This window comes from Penicillium cinerascens (genome assembly GCF_028974065.1).
Source record: "Penicillium cinerascens strain IBT 15544 chromosome Unknown contig_5_segment0_segment0, whole genome shotgun sequence".
Lineage (NCBI taxonomy): Eukaryota > Fungi > Ascomycota > Eurotiomycetes > Eurotiales > Aspergillaceae > Penicillium > Penicillium cinerascens.
This window is the reverse complement of record NW_026695294.1, coordinates 315,903-340,451: the sequence shown is the minus strand read 5'-3', so window position 1 is coordinate 340,451 and position 24,549 is coordinate 315,903. Positions and strand designations below refer to the sequence as shown.

General features: G+C 50.5%; 11 protein-coding genes across 11 annotated transcripts; 6 read left to right on the top strand and 5 right to left on the bottom strand.

The window, feature by feature from the left end:
• Positions 1–1,080: 1,080 nt before the first annotated feature.
• Positions 1,081–2,563, top strand: N7498_004604 (haloacid dehalogenase-like hydrolase; the record flags this gene model as incomplete). The annotated part of the gene is made up of 2 exons (XM_058451666.1): positions 1,081–1,564; positions 1,620–2,563. The coding sequence occupies 2 exons, from the start codon at positions 1,081–1,083 to the stop codon at positions 2,561–2,563; spliced, it is 1,428 nt and encodes a 475-aa protein (XP_058308204.1).
• Positions 2,564–3,072: 509 nt separating this feature from the next.
• Positions 3,073–5,769, bottom strand: N7498_004603 (putative sterol glucosyltransferase; the record flags this gene model as incomplete). Its single annotated transcript, XM_058451665.1, has 7 exons — positions 3,073–3,275; positions 3,329–3,864; positions 3,913–4,263; positions 4,316–4,679; positions 4,729–4,886; positions 4,935–5,619; positions 5,673–5,769. The coding sequence occupies 7 exons, from the start codon at positions 5,767–5,769 to the stop codon at positions 3,073–3,075; spliced, it is 2,394 nt and encodes a 797-aa protein (XP_058308203.1).
• A 398-nt stretch (positions 5,770–6,167) lies between these two features.
• N7498_004602 (uncharacterized protein) lies at positions 6,168–7,798 on the top strand (the record flags this gene model as incomplete). The annotated part of the gene is made up of 2 exons (XM_058451664.1): positions 6,168–6,448; positions 6,502–7,798. 2 exons carry the CDS (start codon positions 6,168–6,170, stop codon positions 7,796–7,798), a joined length of 1,578 nt encoding a protein of 525 aa, XP_058308202.1.
• Positions 7,799–7,925: 127 nt separating this feature from the next.
• N7498_004601 (uncharacterized protein) lies at positions 7,926–8,330 on the bottom strand (the record flags this gene model as incomplete). The annotated part of the gene is made up of 1 exon (XM_058451663.1): positions 7,926–8,330. The coding sequence occupies one exon, from the start codon at positions 8,328–8,330 to the stop codon at positions 7,926–7,928; it is 405 nt and encodes a 134-aa protein (XP_058308201.1).
• Positions 8,331–8,965: 635 nt separating this feature from the next.
• trm44 (tRNA (uracil) methyltransferase) lies at positions 8,966–10,828 on the top strand (the record flags this gene model as incomplete). Its single annotated transcript, XM_058451662.1, has 1 exon — positions 8,966–10,828. The coding sequence occupies one exon, from the start codon at positions 8,966–8,968 to the stop codon at positions 10,826–10,828; it is 1,863 nt and encodes a 620-aa protein (XP_058308200.1).
• Positions 10,829–11,094: 266 nt separating this feature from the next.
• N7498_004599 (glycoside hydrolase family 27 protein) lies at positions 11,095–12,671 on the top strand (the record flags this gene model as incomplete). The annotated part of the gene is made up of 4 exons (XM_058451661.1): positions 11,095–11,178; positions 11,232–11,555; positions 11,612–11,981; positions 12,040–12,671. 4 exons carry the CDS (start codon positions 11,095–11,097, stop codon positions 12,669–12,671), a joined length of 1,410 nt encoding a protein of 469 aa, XP_058308199.1.
• A 262-nt stretch (positions 12,672–12,933) lies between these two features.
• On the bottom strand, positions 12,934–14,808 carry N7498_004598 (CorA family magnesium transporter; the record flags this gene model as incomplete). Its single annotated transcript, XM_058451660.1, has 3 exons — positions 12,934–13,522; positions 13,572–14,209; positions 14,272–14,808. 3 exons carry the CDS (start codon positions 14,806–14,808, stop codon positions 12,934–12,936), a joined length of 1,764 nt encoding a protein of 587 aa, XP_058308198.1.
• Positions 14,809–16,336: 1,528 nt separating this feature from the next.
• On the bottom strand, positions 16,337–17,421 carry N7498_004597 (uncharacterized protein; the record flags this gene model as incomplete). Its single annotated transcript, XM_058451659.1, has 3 exons — positions 16,337–16,526; positions 16,578–16,602; positions 16,671–17,421. The coding sequence occupies 3 exons, from the start codon at positions 17,419–17,421 to the stop codon at positions 16,337–16,339; spliced, it is 966 nt and encodes a 321-aa protein (XP_058308197.1).
• A 1,172-nt stretch (positions 17,422–18,593) lies between these two features.
• Positions 18,594–21,069, top strand: N7498_004596 (uncharacterized protein; the record flags this gene model as incomplete). The annotated part of the gene is made up of 8 exons (XM_058451658.1): positions 18,594–18,637; positions 18,691–18,813; positions 18,873–18,985; positions 19,033–19,194; positions 19,245–19,783; positions 19,838–20,111; positions 20,165–20,524; positions 20,588–21,069. 8 exons carry the CDS (start codon positions 18,594–18,596, stop codon positions 21,067–21,069), a joined length of 2,097 nt encoding a protein of 698 aa, XP_058308196.1.
• Positions 21,070–21,525: 456 nt separating this feature from the next.
• Positions 21,526–21,723, bottom strand: N7498_004595 (uncharacterized protein; the record flags this gene model as incomplete). The annotated part of the gene is made up of 1 exon (XM_058451657.1): positions 21,526–21,723. One exon carries the CDS (start codon positions 21,721–21,723, stop codon positions 21,526–21,528), a length of 198 nt encoding a protein of 65 aa, XP_058308195.1.
• Positions 21,724–23,352: 1,629 nt separating this feature from the next.
• On the top strand, positions 23,353–24,486 carry N7498_004594 (Gfo/Idh/MocA family protein; the record flags this gene model as incomplete). The annotated part of the gene is made up of 2 exons (XM_058451656.1): positions 23,353–23,398; positions 23,465–24,486. The coding sequence occupies 2 exons, from the start codon at positions 23,353–23,355 to the stop codon at positions 24,484–24,486; spliced, it is 1,068 nt and encodes a 355-aa protein (XP_058308194.1).
• Positions 24,487–24,549: the final 63 nt, after the last annotated feature.

Genomic DNA, 24,549 nt, shown 5'->3' with positions numbered 1-24,549 from the left:
TTTGCAGAGCTAGGGGAAGCCGGAGGACAGACATCCGACTTGCAAATGCCTCGAAACCACCGTAACCCTCTTTCGGTGTAAACAACCCGACAATCAGCGAGAACCAAAAATAATAACGCAAAAAAAAAGTTCAAAACTAGGAGAATGGAGAGGAAGCTTGCCCGAAAACGTCCGGTCGATACCATCTTTTCGCACCCGTTCTTCGGGAACATGTCGTCATTATGCGCCGAGGTGGATCCCTTGGAGCCAATCGATGGCCCGAGATGAGAAATTCAATGCCGTTGGCAATTCTTACTGACAGCGATCTGCTTGAATGTTGAATGATCTGGCCGTCCGCTGCTCGGCATCTCCGGGCGCGGTCGCAAACCCGTCACTCTCATTCGTCTGTTTCTTTCCCACACCGAACAGCGTGCTCCCGAGAGGGCAAGTCGTGGTTACATGCCCGCCACAGCCGACCACCTACCTGCGGGCTATACAGTGGATCTCAACCCACCGTTATCCACAGTGCGGGTTTCGGGCTGTCCGCAAGCGGCAATCCGCGGCCTATGACGACGTTGGAGAATGAATGAAGCTGTTTGTCTGCGTTGAGGTTATGGCGGATGGTTGTTCAGGCCCGGGACAGGCCTGAACGGCGGTTACGACAAGACTCTGGCAAAGCGGAAGGTCGGCCGAGTGGCTTAAGGTTTTTTTCAGCCCTGCTCAAATGTCTCGGGAAAGGGAACTACAGTATTTGTTGGATCTCTTAGGAAGTCGCCTAAACGTGTACTCTGGTCGGTAATGACCACGTCATTTTACGTTCTCCGTTCTTGCACTAGATAACTGCAATGGTCGTATAGGAGGAGCGCAGAAAAATGGGTCGGGCACCTGGGATCCACTGACCGGGACGCCTTCTTTAGGCGATCGATTTACGGTTCATATATAAAGTCTACTGGTGTCCGCCACCGTCATAGATTCGTCAATTCCCTTCAAGTGACTCGGTAACCTAAGAGACTGCGTTTCTAGGTTGAAGTTCACATTTTTTATCTTCCTTCTTTTCCTATACCCATTGATCCTTCTCTTGAACGCATCTCATCGTTCATCATGCCTCGCTTTGAAGATGCTGACTTCGCCGTCGATGCCGCGCCCCGGGACCCCCGTCCCAGCGATGCCCAGGCTGCTATCTCCCCTCGCGACCATATTGGACGGGGCCATATCATCCCCGCCGAGGGCGGCGGCACCGTTGAGGTTCCTGCCTCGCGCAGCTCGTTGAGCCACACCTCTGCTATGATGCACCATTTGAGTCTCCAGCCCTCCATGCGGGACCGCCGGGGCTCCCGTAACTCCTTCGGCACATCTCTGCCCATTCCCCGGTCTCCGCGCATGTCCCGCCTGTCCCGTACCAGACCCAGTGTCGTTCGTCGGGATATCCTGGCTGGTCAGGTTCAGTCCCTGCAGCAGGATCTGGTCGACAAGGTGAAGAACATGGCTTTCGCCTTCGACATTGACGGTGTGCTGGCACACGGCAATGAGGCCATTGAGGAGGCCAAGGTTGCTCTCCGCATTCTCAACGGTGACAACGAGCTTGGTATGTGCCCAGATCGTGAAAATTATAGTCGACACGACTTGCTAACGTGTACCAGGCATCCAATTCCCCTATATCCTTCTGACCAACGGTGGTGGTAAGACCGAGGAGGCTCGCTGTGCGCAGTTGACCGAGGTCCTGGGCCACCCCATCTCCACCGACCAATTCATTCAGTCCCACACTCCCATGCAGGCTCTGTCTGAGTACTACGACAACGTGCTGGTTCTCGGTGGTGAGGGCTACAAGATCCGTGAGGTTGCTGAGCAATACGGTTTCAAGAACGTCGTCCACCCCAAGGACATCGTCGCCTGGGATCCTACCATCTCGCCCTGCCGCCGCTTCACCGAGGAGGACAAGAAGGAGGCGCGCCCCCGCGACTTCTCCAACTTCAAGTTCGACGCTATCCTCTACTTCGCCGAGTCCTACGATCAGATGACCGACTACCAGATCATCTCCGATCTGCTGAACTCCGACAACGGCCAGCTCCTCACCCGCGCCAAGAAGGACCAGGACCACATCCCTATCTACTTCTCCCAAGGTGATCTTCTCTGCCCTACCGAGCACAAGGGCCCCCCGCGTCTCCACCTCGGCGCTATCCGTCTCGCCGTCGAAGCCCACTACAAGGCCGTCTCCGGCAAGGAACTCGAGCGTACCCTCTACGGTAAGCCCGAGCGTGCCACCTACATCTACGCCGACGAGGTCCTCGCCGCCTGGATGGAGGAGCTCTACGGCGAGAAGCGCCTGCCCAAGAACATCTACATGGTCGGCGACAACCCCGCCTCCGACATCATCGGTGGTAACATGTACGGCTGGAACACTTGCCTCGTCCGCACCGGTGTCTTCCAGGGCGGCGAGAACGACGAGCAGAACCCCGCCAACTTTGGAGTTTTCCCCCACGTTCTCGATGCCGTCAAGGCTGCTCTTGCCAAGGAGCTTGGCCCCGACTTCAAGCTCAAGTGGGATCCCAAGGGCGCTGCCTCCGGCGGCTCGGCGATCGAGTAAACGGGTTTCTTTTGCATTTTGCATAAAAAAGGGAAAAACGATACAACGCTTGCATACACGCTGGCCCCACTTCCGTTGCCATCGAGAAGCGGATTGAGTATCAGGCGCCTGGACAGGGATTCTTATGGATGAGGATTATCCTCTCTGGGGCAGTCCACCGGCCAAGGCATGGGCCTGATCCGTGCTCGTTGGCTTCCAGGATACGCCGCTTCTGACGAAAGATGTGCTGGTTGTGGTGGCAGATCAATGTTTTGAACGACCTCTTTTCTCCTGTTCTCTTTTTCTTTTCTTTTAATGCTAGAGTTTCAGACTTGATGACTTACGAGCCAAGTCGTATCAAATTTTGATTATATGAAATTAACGAGGAAGGGCATCTTCTGCGTTATTTAGTCGAACGTCACATCATCTCCTACACTGTAGAAAAAGAAGTAAATTGCATCGTATTTCATTATATCGATATTGTTGAGCGGATAAGTGATTTCGTTTTCTGACTGCTAAGACGGGGGGAACTATGCATGTAGCGTGGACAATAATGCATCGAATATCTGAATAACCTCCTGCTGCTCCTCTTTCGACAGCTGCATTCTGCTAGCATGAGCATATCCATCTCTGAGCCGAGCACTCACAATATCCTTTGGAGTCCTCGTCCGGAAAGCAGCCTCTATGCTCTTCGAAATCCCATGGAAAGGATAAGCCGTCAGTCCGATGGCAGCTATAGAGAAAGTATTAGCGGCGACTCCGAATTTTCACCCTGGGATCACTCACCAGAAGGCATCTTGGTAGCCAGCCCCAGCGTACCCCTAGCAAATCCCTTAACTGCACCGGCTGCACCTTCCTCCATAGCCCCTTTAAACGGCGACGTAAAGAACCCCGCCACACCACCAGTCATCCCTCCGACGAAATTCTTACCGCCGACTTTCACCCCGGACTTCCAGTCATGCACGTTCCCATAATCCTTCGGCTTTTCTCCGTACAGCTGAGGTGCCCTTCGGAAACCCTCTGCTGCTGCGTGAGGAATATCGATAACAACACCTTTCAGATAGTTGCCGTAGAATTTCCCGAGGCCTGTTAGTGTCCCTCCGACCATGTTCCCTGCAGTGTCGAATGGATTCTGGCTCTGGCCTGTTCGAGCCTTGTTTTGAGCGCTCTCGGTGCGAGCGCGTTTGAACTCCTTGTATGGATTGTAGAGCATCTCGCCCGTGGATTTAGCCATCTCTGTTCCTGTTGCGCCTGCGGCGGATAGGACACCGGTCAAGGGGTCCCAGCGACGATTTTCAATAATGATTGGATTGATGGGGTAACTGTTTCGAGGTCAGCATAGTTGCTATGTCAGTCGGAGTACACAATACCATTTAATGTGTCGTGCGTCGATTTTGTCGTGCTCAATCAAGATATTCACAGCCGTCTTCGACAGGATTAGACGTTGCTTTCCCACGTCGTAGCTCCATACTGCAGCCTGGTCGGGCATGATACTGCATCGCATGCGGTCTAAAGGTAAATTGCGGTGGAACGAATCCACGGCTGCTGCCACGCCAGACTCGGCTTGCATTCTGAGAGCGATTTCGCGCGCGGCCTCGGCCGCGTCTGGTGTGAGGCAAAATTGAATTGCGGAGGCTAGGATATCAGGATCCAATTCGGCATGGGGGATTGGGGAGGGACCGGCTCCGGCTCTGGCTACCATGTTGCCCCAGAATGGTTGACTAGAACGAGCATGATTAGTATTGAGGGTAGGAAGCAGACAGCTTGACATACTCGCCGAAGAACGGGACGATGGCGGTTGGTCGTCCGTTTAGGAGACCGCAGGCTGTGGTCCCAGCTCCGCCGTGATGCACGACAGCTGCGACATGCTGAAAGAGCCAGTCGTGTGGACAGTCGCCAATGTAGAAGACATTTTCATCTGATGTACCAGCCAGCTCGCTCCAGCCCTTGGACACAATTGCACGTACGCCGGCTCTTGAGACTGCCGCGAGAACCGTTTGTATTAGTTTTTCAGGGTTGTCGACGACGATACTGCCAAAACCGATGTAAACAGGAGGCGATCCGGCTTCCAAAAACTCCGCCAGTTCTGCAGGCGGGATGTATGAAGAGGGCTCTCCGAAGAAGAATCCACACACGTCTACAGAGAATCTGTTAGCTCGATCACGGCAGAAGTCATTTATACATACCGATATGCGATGGCCAGTCCCGTGGCTTTGGAACCAGTGCCGGGGACCAACAGTATGTGAAAGGGATTTCCAAAGCTTCAGCCAGACAGGGTCCTTCCGTTGCCGGAACGGAGGCCAGATCGATTGAGGCTCTAAATCGATTGATCACGTCCCCTAACCTACGCATGGTAAGCCATCTTTCTCAACTCTCGGCGCGGATCACTTACCCTTGCCACGTTAGCCATTCCACCACACCGTATGTTACCCAATTCGCCGTCCTGGGATTCATATCGGTGGAATTCATATTGGCCAAAGGATGTGGAAATGCCTTGGTACTACTCCACGGCATCGTAAACATCAAATGAACGGGGATGCCCAGAGCCTGCGCACAATGGACATGAGCAAAGCTAGGCGGGTTAGCAATGATCGCATCTGCAACGAAAGGCTCCTTCGTGTCAGGATCGTCTTCGATGCATGATTTCCAACAGCCATCCAGCATTTCCGCTACCATGACCTGCTTCTGTTTGATTTCGCCATCACGCAATGTTTTAATCTGCGGGATCAGCCCCGGGTTCTTGACCATGTATGCCATGAGCTTGGCGGGATCTCCGCCAATGGGAAAGAACTCCAGGTACGAGTCCTTGACGAACTTCTCGAAGACTCCGTGAGTGGCAATGCGAACTCGATGACCATGGCTCTGCAAGGCGTTTCCCAGTGCGATGAAGGGCTGAACATCTCCGCGACTACCCACGATTTGGATGACTATGTTCAGTTTCACATCACAGTAGATTCCCTCTGAAGTTTGAGCGCTGTATTCAGGCGCAGGGGGATGGTCATCTGGCTGCTCGTTGGCGATTTTCGCGATCGACTTGGCGAGCTTTGATTCCAGGTTGACATCAATACGGCCATCATCTGCAGAACTGTTAGTTCTGTCGCTATCGACTGCCAACCCATAGCTAACGTACAGTGGACGTTGCCCAACTCCGCGGTCAGTTGGGGGTCAACATATGGGGAATAAGGCGGGGGCGATTCCCCGCGGTCGGGATTTGCACCATTTCCCATCGTTGTTGACGTGGACCCTTGCACAAAGGGCGAAGCAGGATTGTTTTGGGGAAGACGTGATTCAAAAAATGACGTAGGGAGGGAGGTGTACAGCGCAGTTATTAAGTGGCGAATCTCGTAGCCAGGTGCGCGCCCTTAATACCGAAGGAGGCAACGGGGTTGGTTGTGCTCCGTAGAGGAGGAGACAACGATGAAGAATGTATGTACTAGGATTTAAAGAGATAGATAACCCTGTTTCACTTTGATATGATGATCCTCTCGTCCAGTTGCACCTACCCCAGCCCCTCCAATGGCAAGCGGGCCGTGCATGATCGATCCCCCGTTGTGGCTGTGGTGGGAACTTGGTTTATCATATCCGCGCTTCCTAAGCTTGTCACCCCCTTTCGTTCCATGCGATCATGGAGGGCGAGATCCGCAAGGGTGTCAATCACTCCTTGTCCAGCCTGTCGCTGCCTCGGGCCCGGGACCGGCCCGAGGACACGAGGCGCAGGCTGTTACTGATTTACATTCACGGCTTCATGGGCTCGGAAGCCAGCTTCCATGACCTGCCAGCGCATATTCACGATCTGTTAACGAGCCTATTGAGCGATTCACACGTGGTTTACACTCGTATCTATCCTCGATACAAGTCCTACGGCGAGTCTGGGATCCAAACGGCAGTGGACCAATTCAGTGCCTGGTACGTGGGCCATGGAATGCCGGTGCCTTTGAGACTAACATAGAGACATGTAGGTTAGCGCCCCATGAGGCTGATGACCTGGATGTCATCCTGCTGGGACACAGTCTCGGTGGGATTTTAGCCGCAGACGTCGCGCTCCTGCAACTGAATGAACAGCCAAAACATCGAATTCTGGGACTCATCAACTTCGACGTCCCCTTTCTGGGATTGCACCCGCGCGTCATTCCAACGGGGGTTCTGAGCTCCATGCCAAGAAAGGACGTTGCAGCTGAAGATGAGCTTGCTGGAGAACAGCAATCCCTGGGCATGGATCCGGCGTACAAGCCCTTCACCCCTAGTCCAAACTTTGACCCGCCGTTCAGGAACGACCACCGCCTCGTTCAGCGGGGCTTTTTCAAGGGTCTCCTGCACTTTGTCAATAAGAACACGGACAACCTCTCACGGTCAATATACGATCGTGTCGCGTCATCTTTCAGATTTGCAGGCTGTGTCAATAATTACTCCGAGCTTCGCCGGCGGTACCGACGCTTGTTTGAGTTGGAGAACGCAGAACACAGTCCCGGCAGAGTACGATTTGTCAACTACTACACCGCAAGCACTGGTCGTATACCACGGAAGCCCAAGGAGAAGCCTGGAAAGGAAACCGAAGACAGTGACCAGATCGAGAATTCAACAACCCCATCGCGGGAAGGCTCAGAGACGCCGAGTATCCGAAAAGAAGATGGAATAGCCGGCTCAATGAGCAATTTAGCACTCGATGAAGAAGACTTGAATCCTCCAAAGACAGCAAGTGTCTGTAAAGACGGCGAAGGAACCAGCTTCAACCCAATACCTGAAGAGAAAAACACAAATTCCGCTGCTCCTGATACTCGCCCCCCGAAACAGGCAGCACAGCCACCACCACCACCACCACCACTACCACCACGAGCAGCGCCCGCTCCAAGACAAGACTCGCAAGATTCAGCAGCTGAAGAGATCAGCTCCGAAAAGGATCAGTCATCATTGGATATCACAGGCACCACCCCGTCCACTTCAACGCCCCAGGATAGTCAGAGTCTTTCGGGAAGCGTGGTGTCCATTAAAACCTCGGACTCTGGGATCAGCTCAGACAACTCCCCACAGAAACTTCGCAAGTTCATTCTTTTGCCCTCGCATCATTGGAAGCATAACGACAATGCTCACTGGATGTCGGTGTTAATGGAAGACATGGATGAAGTGGCTGCACATCAATCCATGTTCATCCCACAAGGTGCAAATTACGATTTCCTCGTTGGAGATACCGTATCATTGATTGAGCAATGGGTCCAGAGTGATCTGACCAGACGGTTGATGCAGGAAACCCTCGACTGAGATAAGACAGACCCACAATAATCCAATTGTTAGAATTAAACTCCTTCACCTACCCGTAAACTCTACTAAGACACCAAGATCAACGAGTAAAACCACAAGAACTCATAACACCAGAACAAGATCAAAATCAGAAACATTCCACCTTGTAGCCCATGATCTTCTTCCCAGCCGAGTTACACTTGCTTTTATTATCGGCAAAGACATTCACAATCTTCTTCCCGCGCGAACATCTACTATCCTTGTACAGCGTCACTGTACAGTCCATATCAAGGGTAGTCGTGTTGTATCCCTTTGCTCCTCCACTGGGTACATCACTGCGGCAGTCACTGGACCCATTCCCCATAAAGTTGACTGCGGGGCCGGTACATTTCTTGCTTTTATAGAGTCCGAATTCCCAATGGCCCCTGCCAGTGGGAGATGGGAGTGGCGAGACTACCGGAGCTATGGTGCTGGACTTGGAGCTTCCGGATACCAGCATAGGGAGAGCTAGCAGGGCTAGTGCGGTAGCATAGAGTCCAGCTTGGAGCTTCATGGTGGAATAGTCTGCTTGGAAATTCTTACAGAATCAGTAGGCCGAAATAGGAAACTAATCAATTTCAGTGACAAACTTACGGGGTTGAGGTTTGAAGAAGTCGACTGTAGAGGATCAGAGTTGAGTTGGATATAGTGTTGAGAAGAAAAGGAAGAGAATTGCCTTGGAACAAGGATCCGGGTTATTATATTTGCAACCCTTCGTTGAAGTTGCGTAGTTGTGACTATCGTATAGTCCTGATTACCACGGCTCGTAATGTTTTCCGAGTGAAAGACCAATCGGGGAACACAAAGTAGCCGGGCTTTCCGAGAGAGCCATTGTTTACATCCCCCCGAAGTGACCTTGCCAAATTCTCACATCGATTTATCAACTTGCATACGCTCTGTACCTTCTTCCGTTGGTAAACGGCACGTATGTAATCACGTGACCGGAACGAGGCATCACACAATGGGAGAGCACCAAGATCAAATATGCAGGTTAAAAGCGCTAGGACAGAGACCGGCGATTGCAACATGATTTTCAGATGGAGTGAGATATCCGCTCTGAGATCTCACCTCCTCACATCCTTCGCCGCATTTGCGATGTCCAATATCTGCGTCTAGCCCCGTGTTCACTCCACCTGCCACCAGTCCAGCATGCCGAATCGGGAGAACACTCACGATCTCACTGCGCTTTTGGGGAAACCCCTGATAAAGATAATGGAACCTTCCCTCCTGAAAATGGACTCGGAAGACTGGCTCACCTCGCCAGACATTCATGAGCATGACCTTGACCTTTCACCTCTGGCCTTCTATGACGCGTCAATTTTCCTTATAGCCAACCCAAATATTCCATCGAGCCATCTGTTTGGTGCAGATATTTTACACGACAGTCTAGGGCTTCTGGGATCTTCACAGGAGAGCGAAAATCCGCTTGGAGGAACCACCAACAATGAAGCTGCAACATCGACTCAAATCACCGCTAGGCCTGCAATCAAGGTCGAGGGATTTGAGTTGACCAGGACTGTGGTTAGGAGAATGATACCTCGAAATCAAAGCCTGGATAAAGCTTTAGAGCAGACCTGCCATTTGTATGCATCACGAGGTGCTCTTCCGGGAATGCCAGATACTGTCAATGAATCAGGCCAGCAGAGTGATACCAATCGTCTACTTATCATGTACACTCCGCATGTCTTGACACAAGGGGAAATGCCCTTCTATCATCCACTCGTCAAAGGCCTCGCATATTTGTACGATTTTGAGCCGTCTCCTGCAGGGACAGGCTCAGGCACAATGTCGATCCACTTCTTACCATTTACAACGGACATACCTGACCAGCTGGAACACACACTACGCATTCTACTCAACGTTAATATCCGACTTGCACAACATTCAACGAAAAATACACCTGATGACGAAACCAAAGAGACCGACTTATCCAAGGATAACGTGGTTCCACGTCATCTGGTCTCCGACACATATACCCGCCTCAAGAGGCTTTACGCCAAAGACCTGTGTGACCGATGGGTTGATACGCCGGAGCCTAGTAAACACGTATTCGAAGACTTGGCCGTCGCTGCTTTTCTCATCGAGCTTTGGTGGCTGATGTACGGCATAACTCCACCCAAGGAGGGTACAAGTACCCAGAAGCAGAGAAAAATGGACGACTTTCCAGGCTTTGTCGATGTGGCATGTGGAAACGGAATTCTTGTCTATGTGCTTCTCATGGAAGGTTACCCAGGCTGCGGCTTCGATGCCCGCAGACGCAAAACATGGAGCATCTTCCCAGCATCGGTGCAAGAGCGACTGTCAGAAAATATCTACATTCCTAAGCCCTTCGCCGACGTACTCGGTCCAGTGGATATTGGCGTGAACACCCACACCGGGGATTTCCCGCAAGGAACTTTCATTATCTCCAACCACGCGGATGAAATGACAGTCTGGACTCCGCTTATTGCTGCTCTCGCCTGTCCGGAATCTCCGCTACCATTTCTCTCCATTCCATGCTGCTCTCATTCTCTCTCCGGATCCCGGTATCGGTACCCTCCGCCAAAGAAGGACACAAAGGACCACCAGGTACAGGGGGGAGAGCATGTTGAGCAGACTCCGCAGCCTGCGTCGGGAGACTTGAGAGCCTTACGAGCAACCAAGGAGAAAGAGAAAACCGGGGACGGAATACTGAATTCCATTTACGGTTCTCTGACCGCAAAGACAATGAGCATCGCCGAGGAAATTGGTTACGAGGTCGAAAAGGCTCAGCTTCGCATCCCAAGCACACGGAATCTCGGCGTAATAGGAGCTCGGGAATTGTTCACCCAGGAGTGGAGAAAGAAGTCAGCACACAACAACCTTCTAGACTACTCAAGTGGAAAGAACACCGAGCTAGTCCAAAACATCAACAAGATCGTCGAGCGGGAGTGTGCCATGGAAGGTGGGGTTCAAGCATCCGCACTGATGTGGATCGAGCGCGCCCAGGGCTTGCACAAAGGCCAGGGAAAGGGGAACCCGGCGCACGGTTGATGGACAGCTACCCCAATAGAAGAATTAACCATCACCCAGTGGAGAATCTAGTTGTAGAGGAGTAATCGCGGCTTAATTTCGGTGTTATGGCCAAGCTGAGTGTTTTCCGTGCAGATAATTGACGTCAGCGATATGGTAACTGCGAGGTAGAGCCGATGCACTAAATTCACCCCGCATCTCCCCACGGGGTTAGGATAATATAAGGAGTTATAGCATTCCAGGGGTTGATTGCATGTCTGCTCAATAGTGAAGTGTTCTTACGCACGATGCATATTACATCTTTCTTTCTGGCCATAGGCCTAGCCTCCGCGTTGGATAATGGCCTTGCGCGGACCCCCCAGCTAGGATGGGTAATTATGCCATGCAGCACTGAGCTACATGGACTAACAACATTGATTTCCAGGACACATGGAACTCATTTGGCTGTAGCCTGAACGCAACTGTCATTCTGGAAACGGCCCAAAAGATAACCTCATTGGGTTTTAAAGATCTTGGCTATAATTACGTTGTCATGGATGACTGTTGGTCTGCAGGCCGTAACTCGTCAGGTTATCTTGTACCAAATAGCCAGAAATTCCCCAACGGCATCAAAGACCTGGCAGACAAGATCCATAACATGGGGTTGAAGATTGGAATCTACTCTAGTGCAGGTACTATGACTTGTGCACGGTACGCGGGTTCCCTGGGATATGAAGAGAAGGATGCTTCTCTATGGGCTAGCTGGGGAGTATGTGTCTAGTTCAACTCTCTCTCTAAGACGCATGGAAGCTTATACAGACACAGATCGACTATCTCAAGTACGACAACTGCTATAACCAGGGCGAAGAAGGGACACCCAAGCTTTCATATGATCGATATGATGCCATGGGTAAAGCTCTCAACTCCACCGGCCGACCTATCCTCTATTCCCTGTGCAACTGGGGTGTTGATGGGCCTTGGAACTTTGCTCCGACTATCGGCAATTCCTGGCGTATGAGTGGGGACCTGTTTAACACTTGGGACCGCCAGGATGTGAATTGCCCTTGTGCTGAACTGGAAGGACTCAACTGCAAGACTCCGGGTTACCATTGTTCCGTTCTGAACGTCCTCGGCAAGGCCGTCTACATCCCATCCAAGGCGTATGCTGGTGCATGGAATGATCTTGATATGCTTCGTATGTTGCTATCACCTCGTCAATAAAAGAAGGGTAAACTAATTTGCCTGTGAAACAGAGGTCGGAAACGGCGGCCTAACTGACGACGAGGCTATTGCGCACTTCAGTCTCTGGGCAGCCCTCAAATCACCCCTGCTGATGACAAACGTCATGACCAAGATCGACGCACCTACTCTCTCCATCCTGCAAAACACCGCCGTACTAGCCGTCTCACAGGACCCAGAGGGTTCAAGCGCCGTTCGCGTCTGGCGCTACAATGTTGATGGCGGCGATATCCAGATGTTCAGCGGGTCGTTGAGCGGCGGCGACCAGGTCGTCTTGCTCCTGAATGGCGGATCCACTGCACGCGAAATGAATGCAACACTGACTGAAATCTTCTGGATGGATGGTGTGAGTGGTACTGCGTCGCAGGTGCAGAGTTCTTGGGATGTGTATGATCTCTGGGCTGATCGGATGAGTAACTCGACGGCGGATGCGATTATTCAGGGTGACGGGAAGAGGCCAATTAATATGACTGCAATGGGCGGAGCAGAGAAGGTCTACGCGCAGACGCCCCTGCCGACGACCAAGGCGCTCATGGGTTCGAAAGTTGGAAGTGTGAAGGCTGCTGGGACGGTGAAGGCTTTTGTTCAACCGCATGGAGTTGCCATGCTGCGATTGAGGGAGGTCAAGTCAAATGATGAGCTGTGAATTGATGTACAGGTGGATATCTGATGAGATTGTGTGCTTGTGAGGAGAGTGCCCATATGCCACCACTCTTGCTCTGGATTCTCTAAGTCCATCGAGCATGAAGTGGAGGCCTGCAAGAATGATAGTTAATATACATAGTTTTGAAACGAGATCCTCTAACTCCGTGTCTATGAGCTGGGAATCCTGGAATTGAACGCCGTGAAATCAAATATATCCGAAGTATTACCCTGTGAGATATGCATAAGACATCTAAAGATGACTTCTAAAAGGGAGCCTTGCCCGTAGTATCTGACTTGGCAGGTTCGTCTTGCGAAGCGCTATCTTTCTTCTTTGACGAAATTTGTTCATTCCGCAAAGTGTCGTCAAAGGCCCTGGCGGCGGTAGTGGCAGCTGAGAAACTGGCTCCGGGGGTTCGCGAAGCGGCATTGGCAGCACCCGCAGCGGCATTCTCGCGAAGTCTTCTAATGCGCTCGGATCGTGCTTCGCCTGGAAGACTTCCCCAGACTGGCTCGATAGAATCGGCGCGCCAATTGGTGCGGTTGCTACCCATTGCACCTCTAGGGGTCAGTGGTGTCAGAGAGGTGCCTCCGACGCCGGACTCGCCCCACATCCGAACGCGCTGGAGCTTGCGTAGTTTGGCAAGTCCGTACACGCTAACGACTCCGGTGAGAGCGAAACAGATGGCTGAAACACCACCGAAGCCAAAGTCGGATTCTTCAATGAAGTTCTTCAAGTTCATTCCGTAGAGGGCAGAGAACAAGGTTCCGGCGGCTAGAGCGAGGGTTCCGATGCTAAACTTCAAGTCTAGCAGCATGAGTGAGTTGCGGTTGGCGTCTAGAATTGCTTTGACCCTACTTTGAATTAGAACTGGTTCTCTTCTTAGGATGGATGGATTCTTACACTTCTTCCGTGTTGCGAATCCCGGTCACCAGGTTACCACTGGCCTGAACAATCTCGTCGCACACCTTATGGTATGACTCCAGCAGCATTTCAACTTCTTGATGGTCATCCTCGTCTCGCTCCTTGCCAGTAGACCGTTCAGTCAAATACATGGCAGCAAGGTCATCGTCTGCCTCAAGCAGGTCATCAATCGCATCTCGTACCAGACGAGCCTTTTGTTCGAAAGTGCCAAGTTTCTTGGAGTAGATCAAAAGGTGTCGCAACTTATCGCGATCGATATCTTCTTCGAGCGCGCGGAGAACTCGAACGACCGGGTCCCTCACACCATTGAACTCCTCCTCTAAACCAGTTGTGACGCTAATGAGAACAGCTTCGAGTGCGCGAAATTCATAGGACAAAGCTTGCCCAGCCTGTGCACCCTGCGGTTGTTTATGGCGTAGTTTTCCTTCCAGGTCATAGATGAATAGTGACTGCATGTAGGAGTCTTGCGATCCATATGCGTCAAAGACAAGCACTCGATCCGCCTTGATCAAAACTCGGAGATGGAGCAGATTGATCAGGATGGCGCTCGGTCTGACCAAAATGTGAGGGAGTGTAGAAGAATCAATCTTGCGAAGATCTCGGGGAAGCAAGCCGTACTGTAAACACGCCAGTTGGTCAGCAAGGGCTCAGAAGCCATATCCACACCGTAAAAACTAACCTTGGCAATCAACTCCGATTTCCGAAACTCTCCGCTAACCAGAGTGACATTCCCGTTCATGTCGAATTCAGTGCATCGTATCCGCAGCTCGTTTGAGGCTTTGGCCGCTAGCCCACGGCCGATGTTGAAAATGCCCTCCCCTCCATCGTCAATCAGTGTAGGCCCAAGATTGCGAGCTTTCTGGTATTCGGCAGCTTTATTCCGTTTGAAGTCGAACAGTCGTCGGAGAAGTGGTCGACGGTTTGTCGAGGCGTGTCGGGTAAGAACAAGCTGTTCAGGGATAAGAGATGGCACTGCTGGCTTCGGTCTCGCACCATGGATGCTGACGAGTCCAGTATCGAGGGTCGGGCAGGCCTCTAACTTGCCAGAACGTGCCCAGTTTGAGGATCTGCGCAATGATCCTGTCGCGAAGCCTTCATGAGACAGGGCCCGAGGCTTGGGGCGAACGCATGTTGAAGGGCCGACGAACCCAGACTGTGAGCGCAGAAAGCGCAACAGTGAGGTGGACGGCACTGACGGCCTCATGGGAGACAACATGTCAGTTTGGTGTCAACAGTCGCTGCAGGGAAACTCAGGATCTCGGTCGCGGCTTTTTTCCCGCGCGCCGGAATAAGGTTATTCCGCACCCGAAGTATACTGGCTGTTTACCAGATTGGCTCTAACAATTCACGCATTTAATTTTCCTTGGAAAACCAGCAAGGAGATAATTTATATAGGGGCAGTTAACTTTATTATTGATACAGGCCTGTGTATAGGTCGAACAAAGCTATATCTCTTGTGAATAGCACACACGCCGCCACAAAAAAAAGTAGGAAGATCACTGATCTAATTAGGTCGAATGTATTTGAATATCTGTCTCGAAGCTCCAGATGTGCATCGAACGCATATTTTCCAACTCATCATTTGTCATCTTCAGATTGGGGTAGACGACCTTCAAGGCCGAGTTCTCTTCCAGAGCGACCTCACCACGTGATGTCGTCTTCTGTTTATTTATTTCCATTATCCTATTTTCTATTAGTATATATACGTCCTCGTATTCTAGAATTCCTATTCATTACTAATAAGATAAGGAAATAGTAAGATGTAGTATTCGATAATGAGTCTGGAGATGTATGAAGAATCTGGAATCTGAAGACTACGGAGCAAAAGTTTTAAAGTCAAGTTTCCTATTCGCCGGTTCGGAGGTCCTTCGCAGAGGCCTTCGCTTTGAAGCAAAAGACAAAAACAAAAACATACAACAGCAGGGATTCGCTGGTGGTCACCCACCCAACTACTAGCCTGCCGGCGTGTGGCTTAAGTACGGCTGAGCGGACGGGAAGCCCTGTTCTCCACACCCTATGGTCGTATGTACTGGAAGATCAATTGAAGAGGCTCTTAATGAAAACATACTGCGCTGAGAAAAAGACTGTCTGAAAATGGCGAGCGCCGCTTTAGCGTTGCGTGACCGGGGTTGAGAAAGGTGAGTGCGCAATGGACGGGGTGAGATTACGGTGAGAATAGGGTGAAAGGTACTTGACAGCCAACCAGTGACTGACCATCTTGCTTACCTGCAGGAAACCTATGCACCTGCTTATCACAATACTTAGCTTGTTAGCCACAAATCTTTTTACAGGACGCTCCGTGGCATTATCCCCTCGGTGGAAGCTAACACGCAATAATGCTAATAGACTCCTCAGTGGCATCTTCCGCCTTGGGGGGATGTCTTACACCCTTTCAACGATGATGATATCTATCGACCAGGACTGCCTGATCTATGGGAACAGAACCCCTCGTATGCCTCCATCCCCGGTTATTTGGACCGCGAACACACACCATCTGTAGCCTGCCCTTCGCCGGATCGAGGACATAGTTGATGAATGTTCATCCTCCTTACATCAACATCCGTCTGATAGACTGGGTTTTTATCTAGAAGTGAAGCGTGACGATGAAAGTGCATATGATGAACAATCTCCAGACTATATTCGCTACCAGATCGAGTAGAGGGCTAAATTCAACAATCGATATACAACACCGTATGTTTTGGAAATATCACATGTGCAACTCTCGGAATCCTGAGGACTTCACTTCAATCTTTCACAATGCTCTGAGATTCAGCTACATGTTGATCCCAGTCCTCAATAGTCGTCTTAATCAACCTTGCAGGCAACTTCGCATCTAGCTCCGCTAACGAACATTTCCACGCATCCGCTACCCGTTGATCCGGTCGATAGAGAGAATAAAGCTGCCACTCTGCCTTTCCAGACGACGTATGGGGCCTAAATTCAAATCGAAAGTTCGGGGTATGTGAGAGACAATATTGCATGCACCTCAAACGGGGCACGTCGGCCAAAGCTATCGGAATGTCAGCGTTTCAGCTCTCAAATGTAACACTGTCCTATATCATGTAGGTATCCTCTTACCTTGACGCCTTGCTTGAATGTATTCAATGTGATCTGGGCGGATATACTCATCGATATCTAGTATCATCTCAGTAAGGGTACTACAGCGCTGAGCAATTTGCATGGCTGATCCGGCCCAAATTTGATGAAAAGGGGGACCATCATTCAAGCAAAGACGGCCAATGCACGCGACATCTGGGAGAAGGGAAGCCCCGTTGTCTAGGAATTGTGCACGATAGACAGGAACTGACTTCGTTCTTCCCTTCTTATAATAATAGCGGTATTCGCCTGCGGTGTCCCAATCATATGTGTGAGGCTCCTTTCCGGCTTCGCGACCCAGCAGCGCCAACTCAACCGAAAGGCGCAAATTGGAATCCCAATGTTTGAAAGTATTGAAGAGATCCAATATTCCGGACTGAAATGCAAGGTCATTATCATGACGGATATTGTTCTCGAGGTTGTATCCTTTCTCCTTGCGAGTTTGCCAATCCGGGAGGTCAAGAGGAACCACAATATGATAGCTCAAATATTGGATCAGGGCTCGCCGGGCCAGCCCTTTCCCAGAGGTCACGTTCTGAAAGTGACTCAACGACATTGACCTCTTACTGTCATCTTTGCTGACACCATCGTCACTAATCACGTGGATTGGTTGGGAGTAAATAAAGGGCTCAAAGGCGACCTGCCATTCACGGCATACTCGAGTGCAAGGGACCAAAGAGGCTTCTGAGTCCTGCAAATGATGCAATATTTTGTTGGGAAGATGTGTCCCCATTCTGGAATTAGGGGGACAGCCTTGAGTGCGCATGGGGTAAGTTTTGAGAGGTTGATGGGCAAGCAAAGGAACAAATGGTGTTCACGTGTGGGGTTGCCAAGATCACAACGGGGTAACTTCAGCTATCGTTGTGATTCAAACAGGCATCTACCGGGCTTCCAAGGGTTCGCCCCCGTGATCTAGAACACTTGATTCGAGTCCACAGCCTTTGGGCTACAAGGGCCTTCAATCCGTCAACCGGCGGCCTGCATGGCTGAGTTACCATAAGGGCCACACGTCTGCTGGCTACTGTCATACAAGATACAAATCTTTGGATCTTAACAGAAGATGCCTGAGAGCCTGAGAGATCAGGCCACAAACCGACAGCCCGGGTGCAATTTTGCCCTCCACTAAAGCTATCGAGACTCATTGAATCCCATCCAAGAATCGGAAGTGAGTACATTATTCAGCCTTTGGAACTGATTCCCTGGTCACTAAGCGCAATTTGAGTCCATCCGCTATCAAAAATTTGGGTTGGTCATGTTGATGGAATCGGGAGGGCTACCTACCGGTGTGACGAAGCTTATCAACCGAGAACGGCGATCGCCCGGCCACCCTCCCGTAGGCGATGTCGAAGATAGTGCGATCAGCTGCGCATAAAGCGAGTCAGATCTTTTATGGACTATACATGACCCATAGGATGATTTGTTTTCCCCGCTAAAGGTCATGCACAAATCTTGATTGATGCAACGCTGTCTCGGTACATGGCCAGAATTTCTTGACGGCCCATCCATGCAAATGTTGACGACTGTTGATAGTTGGTACGAATTTTATAATATTTCTTCGATCTATGGATAGATCATTTGTTACTGTGTAAAATATTATCAAAAGGTGCGTTAAGATAGGCAATCCGAATTCGCTTCAGCGGTAAAAGGTTGCCAAAACCATGATACTCATAATCGTATCATTCTATATACATCTGGCTGGCTAGAATAACATGAACCAAATTGACAAGTGGCGTTGAACTCGCCTATCGTAGGAACGTGGACGATTGGCCACCTCGTTATCTTTGGCCGCAGAATGGGTATCGGATCGGCTCCACCGGCAGATTCCCCCGCATTCTCATCAAGATAGGTATTCCGCGCCCCTCTGCGAGCCGACGGCACCACATCCGGTATATATAATCAGTCCTCATGGCGGGAAGTGGATCTCGTGTTGCCAAGAGATCTCTGAATGCGTACGCACTGGTATCCTGAAATGTGTGGTGACGTGCTAACGGTCCCGGATCAGCTGCACTCGATGCCGCAGACAGAAGATCAAGTGTTCCGGATCTCAACCATGCGATGGCTGCAACAAGCGCAAGCTGACTTGTATCTTCGATGATCGCGACCAGAAGATTCTCGTCACTAAAGGGTGAGTGCTGATGCGTGTCCGAGTCCCTTGCCGGAGATAAGTGACTGACCACCATGCAGGTATATCGATGAGTTGCAGCAAAAACTTGCGAAGCTGCAGCAAAATGAACACACAGATACCGTTCATGTCCCTGTGCCACTTAGTCCCGACTATGTAGATGACAGGTCCCCTGGTAGGGGCCCCTACCTTGCTCACCCCGCTGGTGCTGATGCATTGCAGACCCCAAAGATCAGAATGATGCACCGGGAGAACTCGCGAGATCCTCCAATGATATTTCAGACGTTCAACTTCAGAACGAGCTCGAAGACCCTGCCTCGGGCCTGACAAATCCGTTATCATCGGGGCCACCTGCCTTTATGTCAGCCGAGAATGGGCGGACGTGTACGTCAACACCTCCCTTAGAAGTCTTTATAACCCTGACAAGTTTATAGTTTATCTCGGAACATCATCAAATTGGTCATTTACACGCCGAGTTTTGAGTCTAACCCATGAACAAATTTACCAAGAGGCTCTGCCTACCGGCGCTTTATTGTTCGACGGCGCAACATATGATCTCGGCTGGGACGGGTTGCGGGTCGCTCAAGACCTGGACACCCCAGCTGTACCGACATTTGACCATGCAATGTACCTGATCAACACAGTCAAGTTTCGCTGTGGACAAATGTATCACCTTTTCGACGAAAATGAGTTTATGCACAATCTTCATGACTTTTATTCGCAACCCAAGCCGAATGCGACGGGCGGCTTGTGGTATATCCATTTTCTTCTCGTTCTTGCTTTTGGGAAGGGATTTGTGAAGCAAAAGTTGCAAGGCAACAAACCTGCCGGCGCAGAATTTTTTGTGAACGCTCTTCAGTTACTGCCGGACGTCAGTGTTCTCCACCGGGAGCCGATCGAATCGACAGAGATTCTATGCTGCGTTGCGCTTTACTTGCAAGCCTTGGACTTTCGGTCATCAGCGCATAACTATGTAAGTGAATCGATCAACTGCAGTCTCTGTTTGGCTAATAAAGGCTCTCTTCAGATCGGACAGGCGATGCGAATGGCGATGGCGGAGGGTATGCACACGCAGATGCCGATCGAGTATCTGGGAGAGAACATGGTCCAGAGATGCCGCAAAATTTGGTGGACAGTTTACATTTTGGACCGCGAAATGACCTCCCTGATGGGTCTTCCTCAGTCTCTCAATGATGATCATATTGACACTCAGCTCCCCGCATTTCCCCATTCCATACAGCGGACAGCGGCCATTGGCATGCACATCAAACTGTCCAGGATCATTGCCGAAATTAATAGCAGTAAATATCCCACCCTTTGCAGAAATTGCTCGCATAACTGACAATTCTGACAGCGGTTTATGCTATTGATGGACGCTTGAATAGGAATTTCCTCGTGCGGACTAAAACCGCTTTGGCAAATATAGCCAGTCTTGCGGACGAACTCCGAGGTTCTTTCCCATTACTCCTAGAACAAGCAGCAAGCGGGGTTTCCAGGATCTCCGCTTATCTTCATCTCCTTTACCATCAATGCATTATCCTCGCCACCCGACCGCTCTTATTTTGCTTCCTGAAGATACGGTTTGAGTCATCAGATCGCTGTTCGGAGGCTTTGAACACATCCCGAAATGTGCGCAACTTGATTCAAATGTGCATGGAATCATCCCAGCAAATAATCAGCATCCTCCATAGCCTTCAATTAGAAGGCCTCCTTGGTAAGGCCCCTCAATTCCAGTCTATCCCTGAACTAGATTCTGACCTGACTACTTCCTGGTCAGAAACATTTCTTCCATTTGACCTTGAGTCTATTTTCATCTCCACAGTAGTCCTTCTTATGGGCCCGGCGATCGACATCCGATGGAACTATCCAGCATGGTTGGAAAAGGCATACACGATTTTCGAAGATATAATTGATAGTGGGAATCTGATCGCTAAATTTCGCCGATCGGAGCTACAACTTCTGGATGAGTTACTGAGCTGTTTTCCTCAAGATCAACCACGACGTATACCAGCTCCATTCTCCTTTCCTAATAATGTCCTCAACCTCCCAGGACCACCTGATTCCTTGGCAAGCTCCTTCCCTCCTTCCGCACATGCCTTGGGCCACGATATTTTGTCAGATCAGGGTCCAACGATCGAGGATGAATTTAGCTTTACGAACGGACTCACCGCCGCGCAGATCATGGCTGTGGCCGATTCCATTGAGAATATTGATACGGAATGGATGTCTAACGCAATGATTGAACATAGCATTTGGTAGTGATACGAAATGCACTTTAAGTCTACGTTTGAATGCTCCTCGATAAGAAAGTAAATGAGAAAACTGGGCCTGAACTAATAAATCTTAAAGTTACGCGATTCGTTCTCAGCTTTTCACAATTGACCCAGACCAACTCTATAATCTTCTCTGTCTCCCCTTTCTCCCACATATAACAATCTCACAATGCTTCGCGGCGCCAAGCACTACAACGAAATCCCCCAGAGCGACAACGCCATCGATAACGGTCCCAACAAGGCCAACGGTGTCGGCGCTGACGTACGTTGCTGAGGACTTGTCTAGCATAACTACGTGAATAAACTTTTAAGATATTTATTTTTGGATCAAAAGAAGAACTTAGATTTGTAGCTCGGGGCGACGTCTCGTTTGTCAATCGTCATTTTGGGTTGTCCCCTCCCAGAAATTGTTGTCACCCCAGCTAAGATACTCCCACATCAGTTACTCGTCATTGGTCATATCAAAGAGCGGTAGACTCCAATCACCCTCATCTCCCAACTGTTCATTCAGATCACGAGCATCGGAATCCCGGGCTACAACTGCTGGAGCACGCTTGCTTGCTTCGAAAAGACGACTAATCACATCCAAAGAGCGTTCGACTTTGTATCCATACGGCCGAATCCGCTCAAGGATCGTCATAGCTAGCTGTACCTGTGCCTGACAAGACTCGAAGCCTGTCAGAGGATCATCCGCTCCATCCGGCAAATTATTGAGAAATAGGCCAATTAAGGGGACTAAAGACAGCTGAAATATCCACCACACTGCATTCCAACCGCACAATTGGCTGGGAGAGACAGTTGCTGCAATATCTTGAATGGATAGATTGGCTATTTGACGACATCTTTCAATCTCAAGGCGCTTTTTTGGTAGAATGGAGAAGTATGGTATGCGTCGCATGGCGTCGCTTAGAAGCATGGGTCGGTATAGCAGCATTCTTTGGTTGTAAAAGCGCCATCGCATCACATTGAGTCACCCCCGGTTCACACTAGCTCGATGTGTCGTGAATGTTCGCCCAGACCGCGAAACAACGTTACCTAACCAATTATAACAAGCAAGTCATCATTTATATTGCTTCAATATGTTTGTCTAGAGCAGCCGATGTTTGATTGTCTTGGTCCCTGTGCAGATACATCGGGTCGCAAAATCGGAATGGCCCTGGTTCTGGAATCTGTGTGGTTGGTGCTATCGTCCAAGCAGCCGGCCAGAATCTGGGGATGCTGATGGGTGGTCGTTTTATTCTGGGAGTCGGGGCTGCCATTATCCAAAGTGCCGGTCCAGCGTACGTTGTCGAAATGTCGTACCCTAAATATCGAGGACAGTTGACCGGTGGTTTTCAAGCTTGCTTCTTCCTCGGGACTATTGTGTCGACATTCCTGGAGTATGGACTCAACTTTCACAAATCAATCGGCTCAACAGTATGGCGGTTGCCCCTGGCTATTCAGGGTCTGCCGTCTGTTCTGGTACTAATTTTCGTTTGGTTTATCCCCGAAAGTCCTCGTTGGTCTGTCTCTCCCCCGTGTGGCCCAGTGCTGGATTGAAATACATAGTCACTTCGCCCAGGTACATTGCCCGTGGTCGCATTGAGGATGCACGCCATATTTTAGTGAAGTAACCGGTGAACGACCTCATGGCTGAAAGACCACCTACATTGCATGTCAGTTATCCATCAATTGCATCAGGGCACATACTTACCGAACATGCTGTCAAAGCTATTGGTAACCGAACAAAGATATCCCACAAAGATGCATAGATACAATGGCAATAGACTTTTCTGAAAGGGTTTTGCTTGAGGCATTTGGGCACCTATCTTCCAGTTCAGATTCACCTTCGAAAGCAAATTATGATTCCGTTGAGAAGGAGGAAGAGGCACCGTCCGTACTAAAATAACGGATGCCCACTCAATTCCGCGATATGTACCCCAAGGTATATCCCGAGTCAAAGTGCCACAAAAGCGCTATCCGCGCCCCCTGGTATCACCAGACATGGGTTAGACAGACCGAGCACTATGAATGGGAACTAGTTCAGTGCTTTTCAACTCTTTCCTTGGCACGGTAAAACCCGCGTGCCGAAACCGGAATGCGGGGTGGCCCACTTCGGCGGCAGATGCCGCCGTCCCTGCTACATCTTTACATCGAGATTCGCAAATCTGAACTTTTTGCCTAAATTGCGCCGGCTATCGATAACCGCTTTGACCGGGCGTAGTTTAAGAGACCATTGATTCTAACGGGAGAAACAAAATTATACCACTTTGATTTCAATCACGAAGCCATGACTGGAATCGCTTTACTCGGAGCCGGTTTGTTTGCCAAAGAGGGTAAGTAACTCGCACGAACCATATTGCTCTCAACACCTTTCCTCGTGTACTAATAAGTGCTTCTAGCTCACCTGCCTGCGTTGGTGAGATTGCGGGCGAGTCTGCTGGCAGTGTATTCACGCTCCGCTCGGTCGGCACAGACCGTCCTCGCAGCGGCTGGCGAATTGGGCGCCGCAATTTCGAACATTGATGTCTATGCCGATGAATTGGAAGCCGAAGGAAAGGGGCTTGCGGCATTGCTGCAGCGTTCGGATATCGGCGCTGTGATCGTTGCATTACCAATTCTCGTCCAGCCAGACGTGGTTCGAAAATGCCTCGCTGCCGGCAAGCATGTTTTGTGCGAGAAACCTGTTGCAAAAGACACAAAGTCGGCGCTTGAGCTGGTGAAAGACTATGAGCGCGACTATCTCTCTCGAGGACTGATATTGTCAGTTGCTGAGCAATTCCGCTACGATCGCGCCTTTACTCGTGCTCGTGAACTCGTGGCCGACGGCCGTATCGGCAAGCTTAACCACGTCCACGCTCGTGTTTGGGGCAAAATTCAGCCTGGAGACAACAAATGGTACGAGACCGAGTGGCGCAAGACACCCGAGTACCAGGGAGGGTTCATCCTTGATGGCGGCGTGCACTTTGTCGCGCTGATTCGATATGTTTCCGGGCGTGAAATCACGAAGACGGTCAGCCTTTGCCGCCAGACTTATCCTCATCTGCCTCCGGTTGATACCGTTAACGCGGCGATCCAATTTGATGACGGCGCGTCGGGCTCTCTAAGCTTCTGTTTTGCTTCTACCAAGGGCACCTTTGAGTTCATCTTCGTTGGCGAACAAGGCGCCCTCACGATCAAGGGCGCGGATGGTAAAGATGATACTCAACGGATTGTCCTTGAAAACCTAGAGGGCAAGGCCATAGTTGATGAGGAGATTGTGGGTGAAGGTATTTATGAGGAGGTCAAAGCGTTCCTGGGTTCTTGCGCTGGCGCTACACATGACGAGAAAGCAGGAGCTCGTGAAGCAATAGCAGATATTGCTGTCATTGAAAGCATTTGCGCTGGTGGAGGCTCCATTGAGGTATTCCACCCGGGACGGTAAGTCCAAGGAATATTGTACACGAGATGCCATCTAAGAAAACGCGAAGAGAAGTTATAAAGAGAA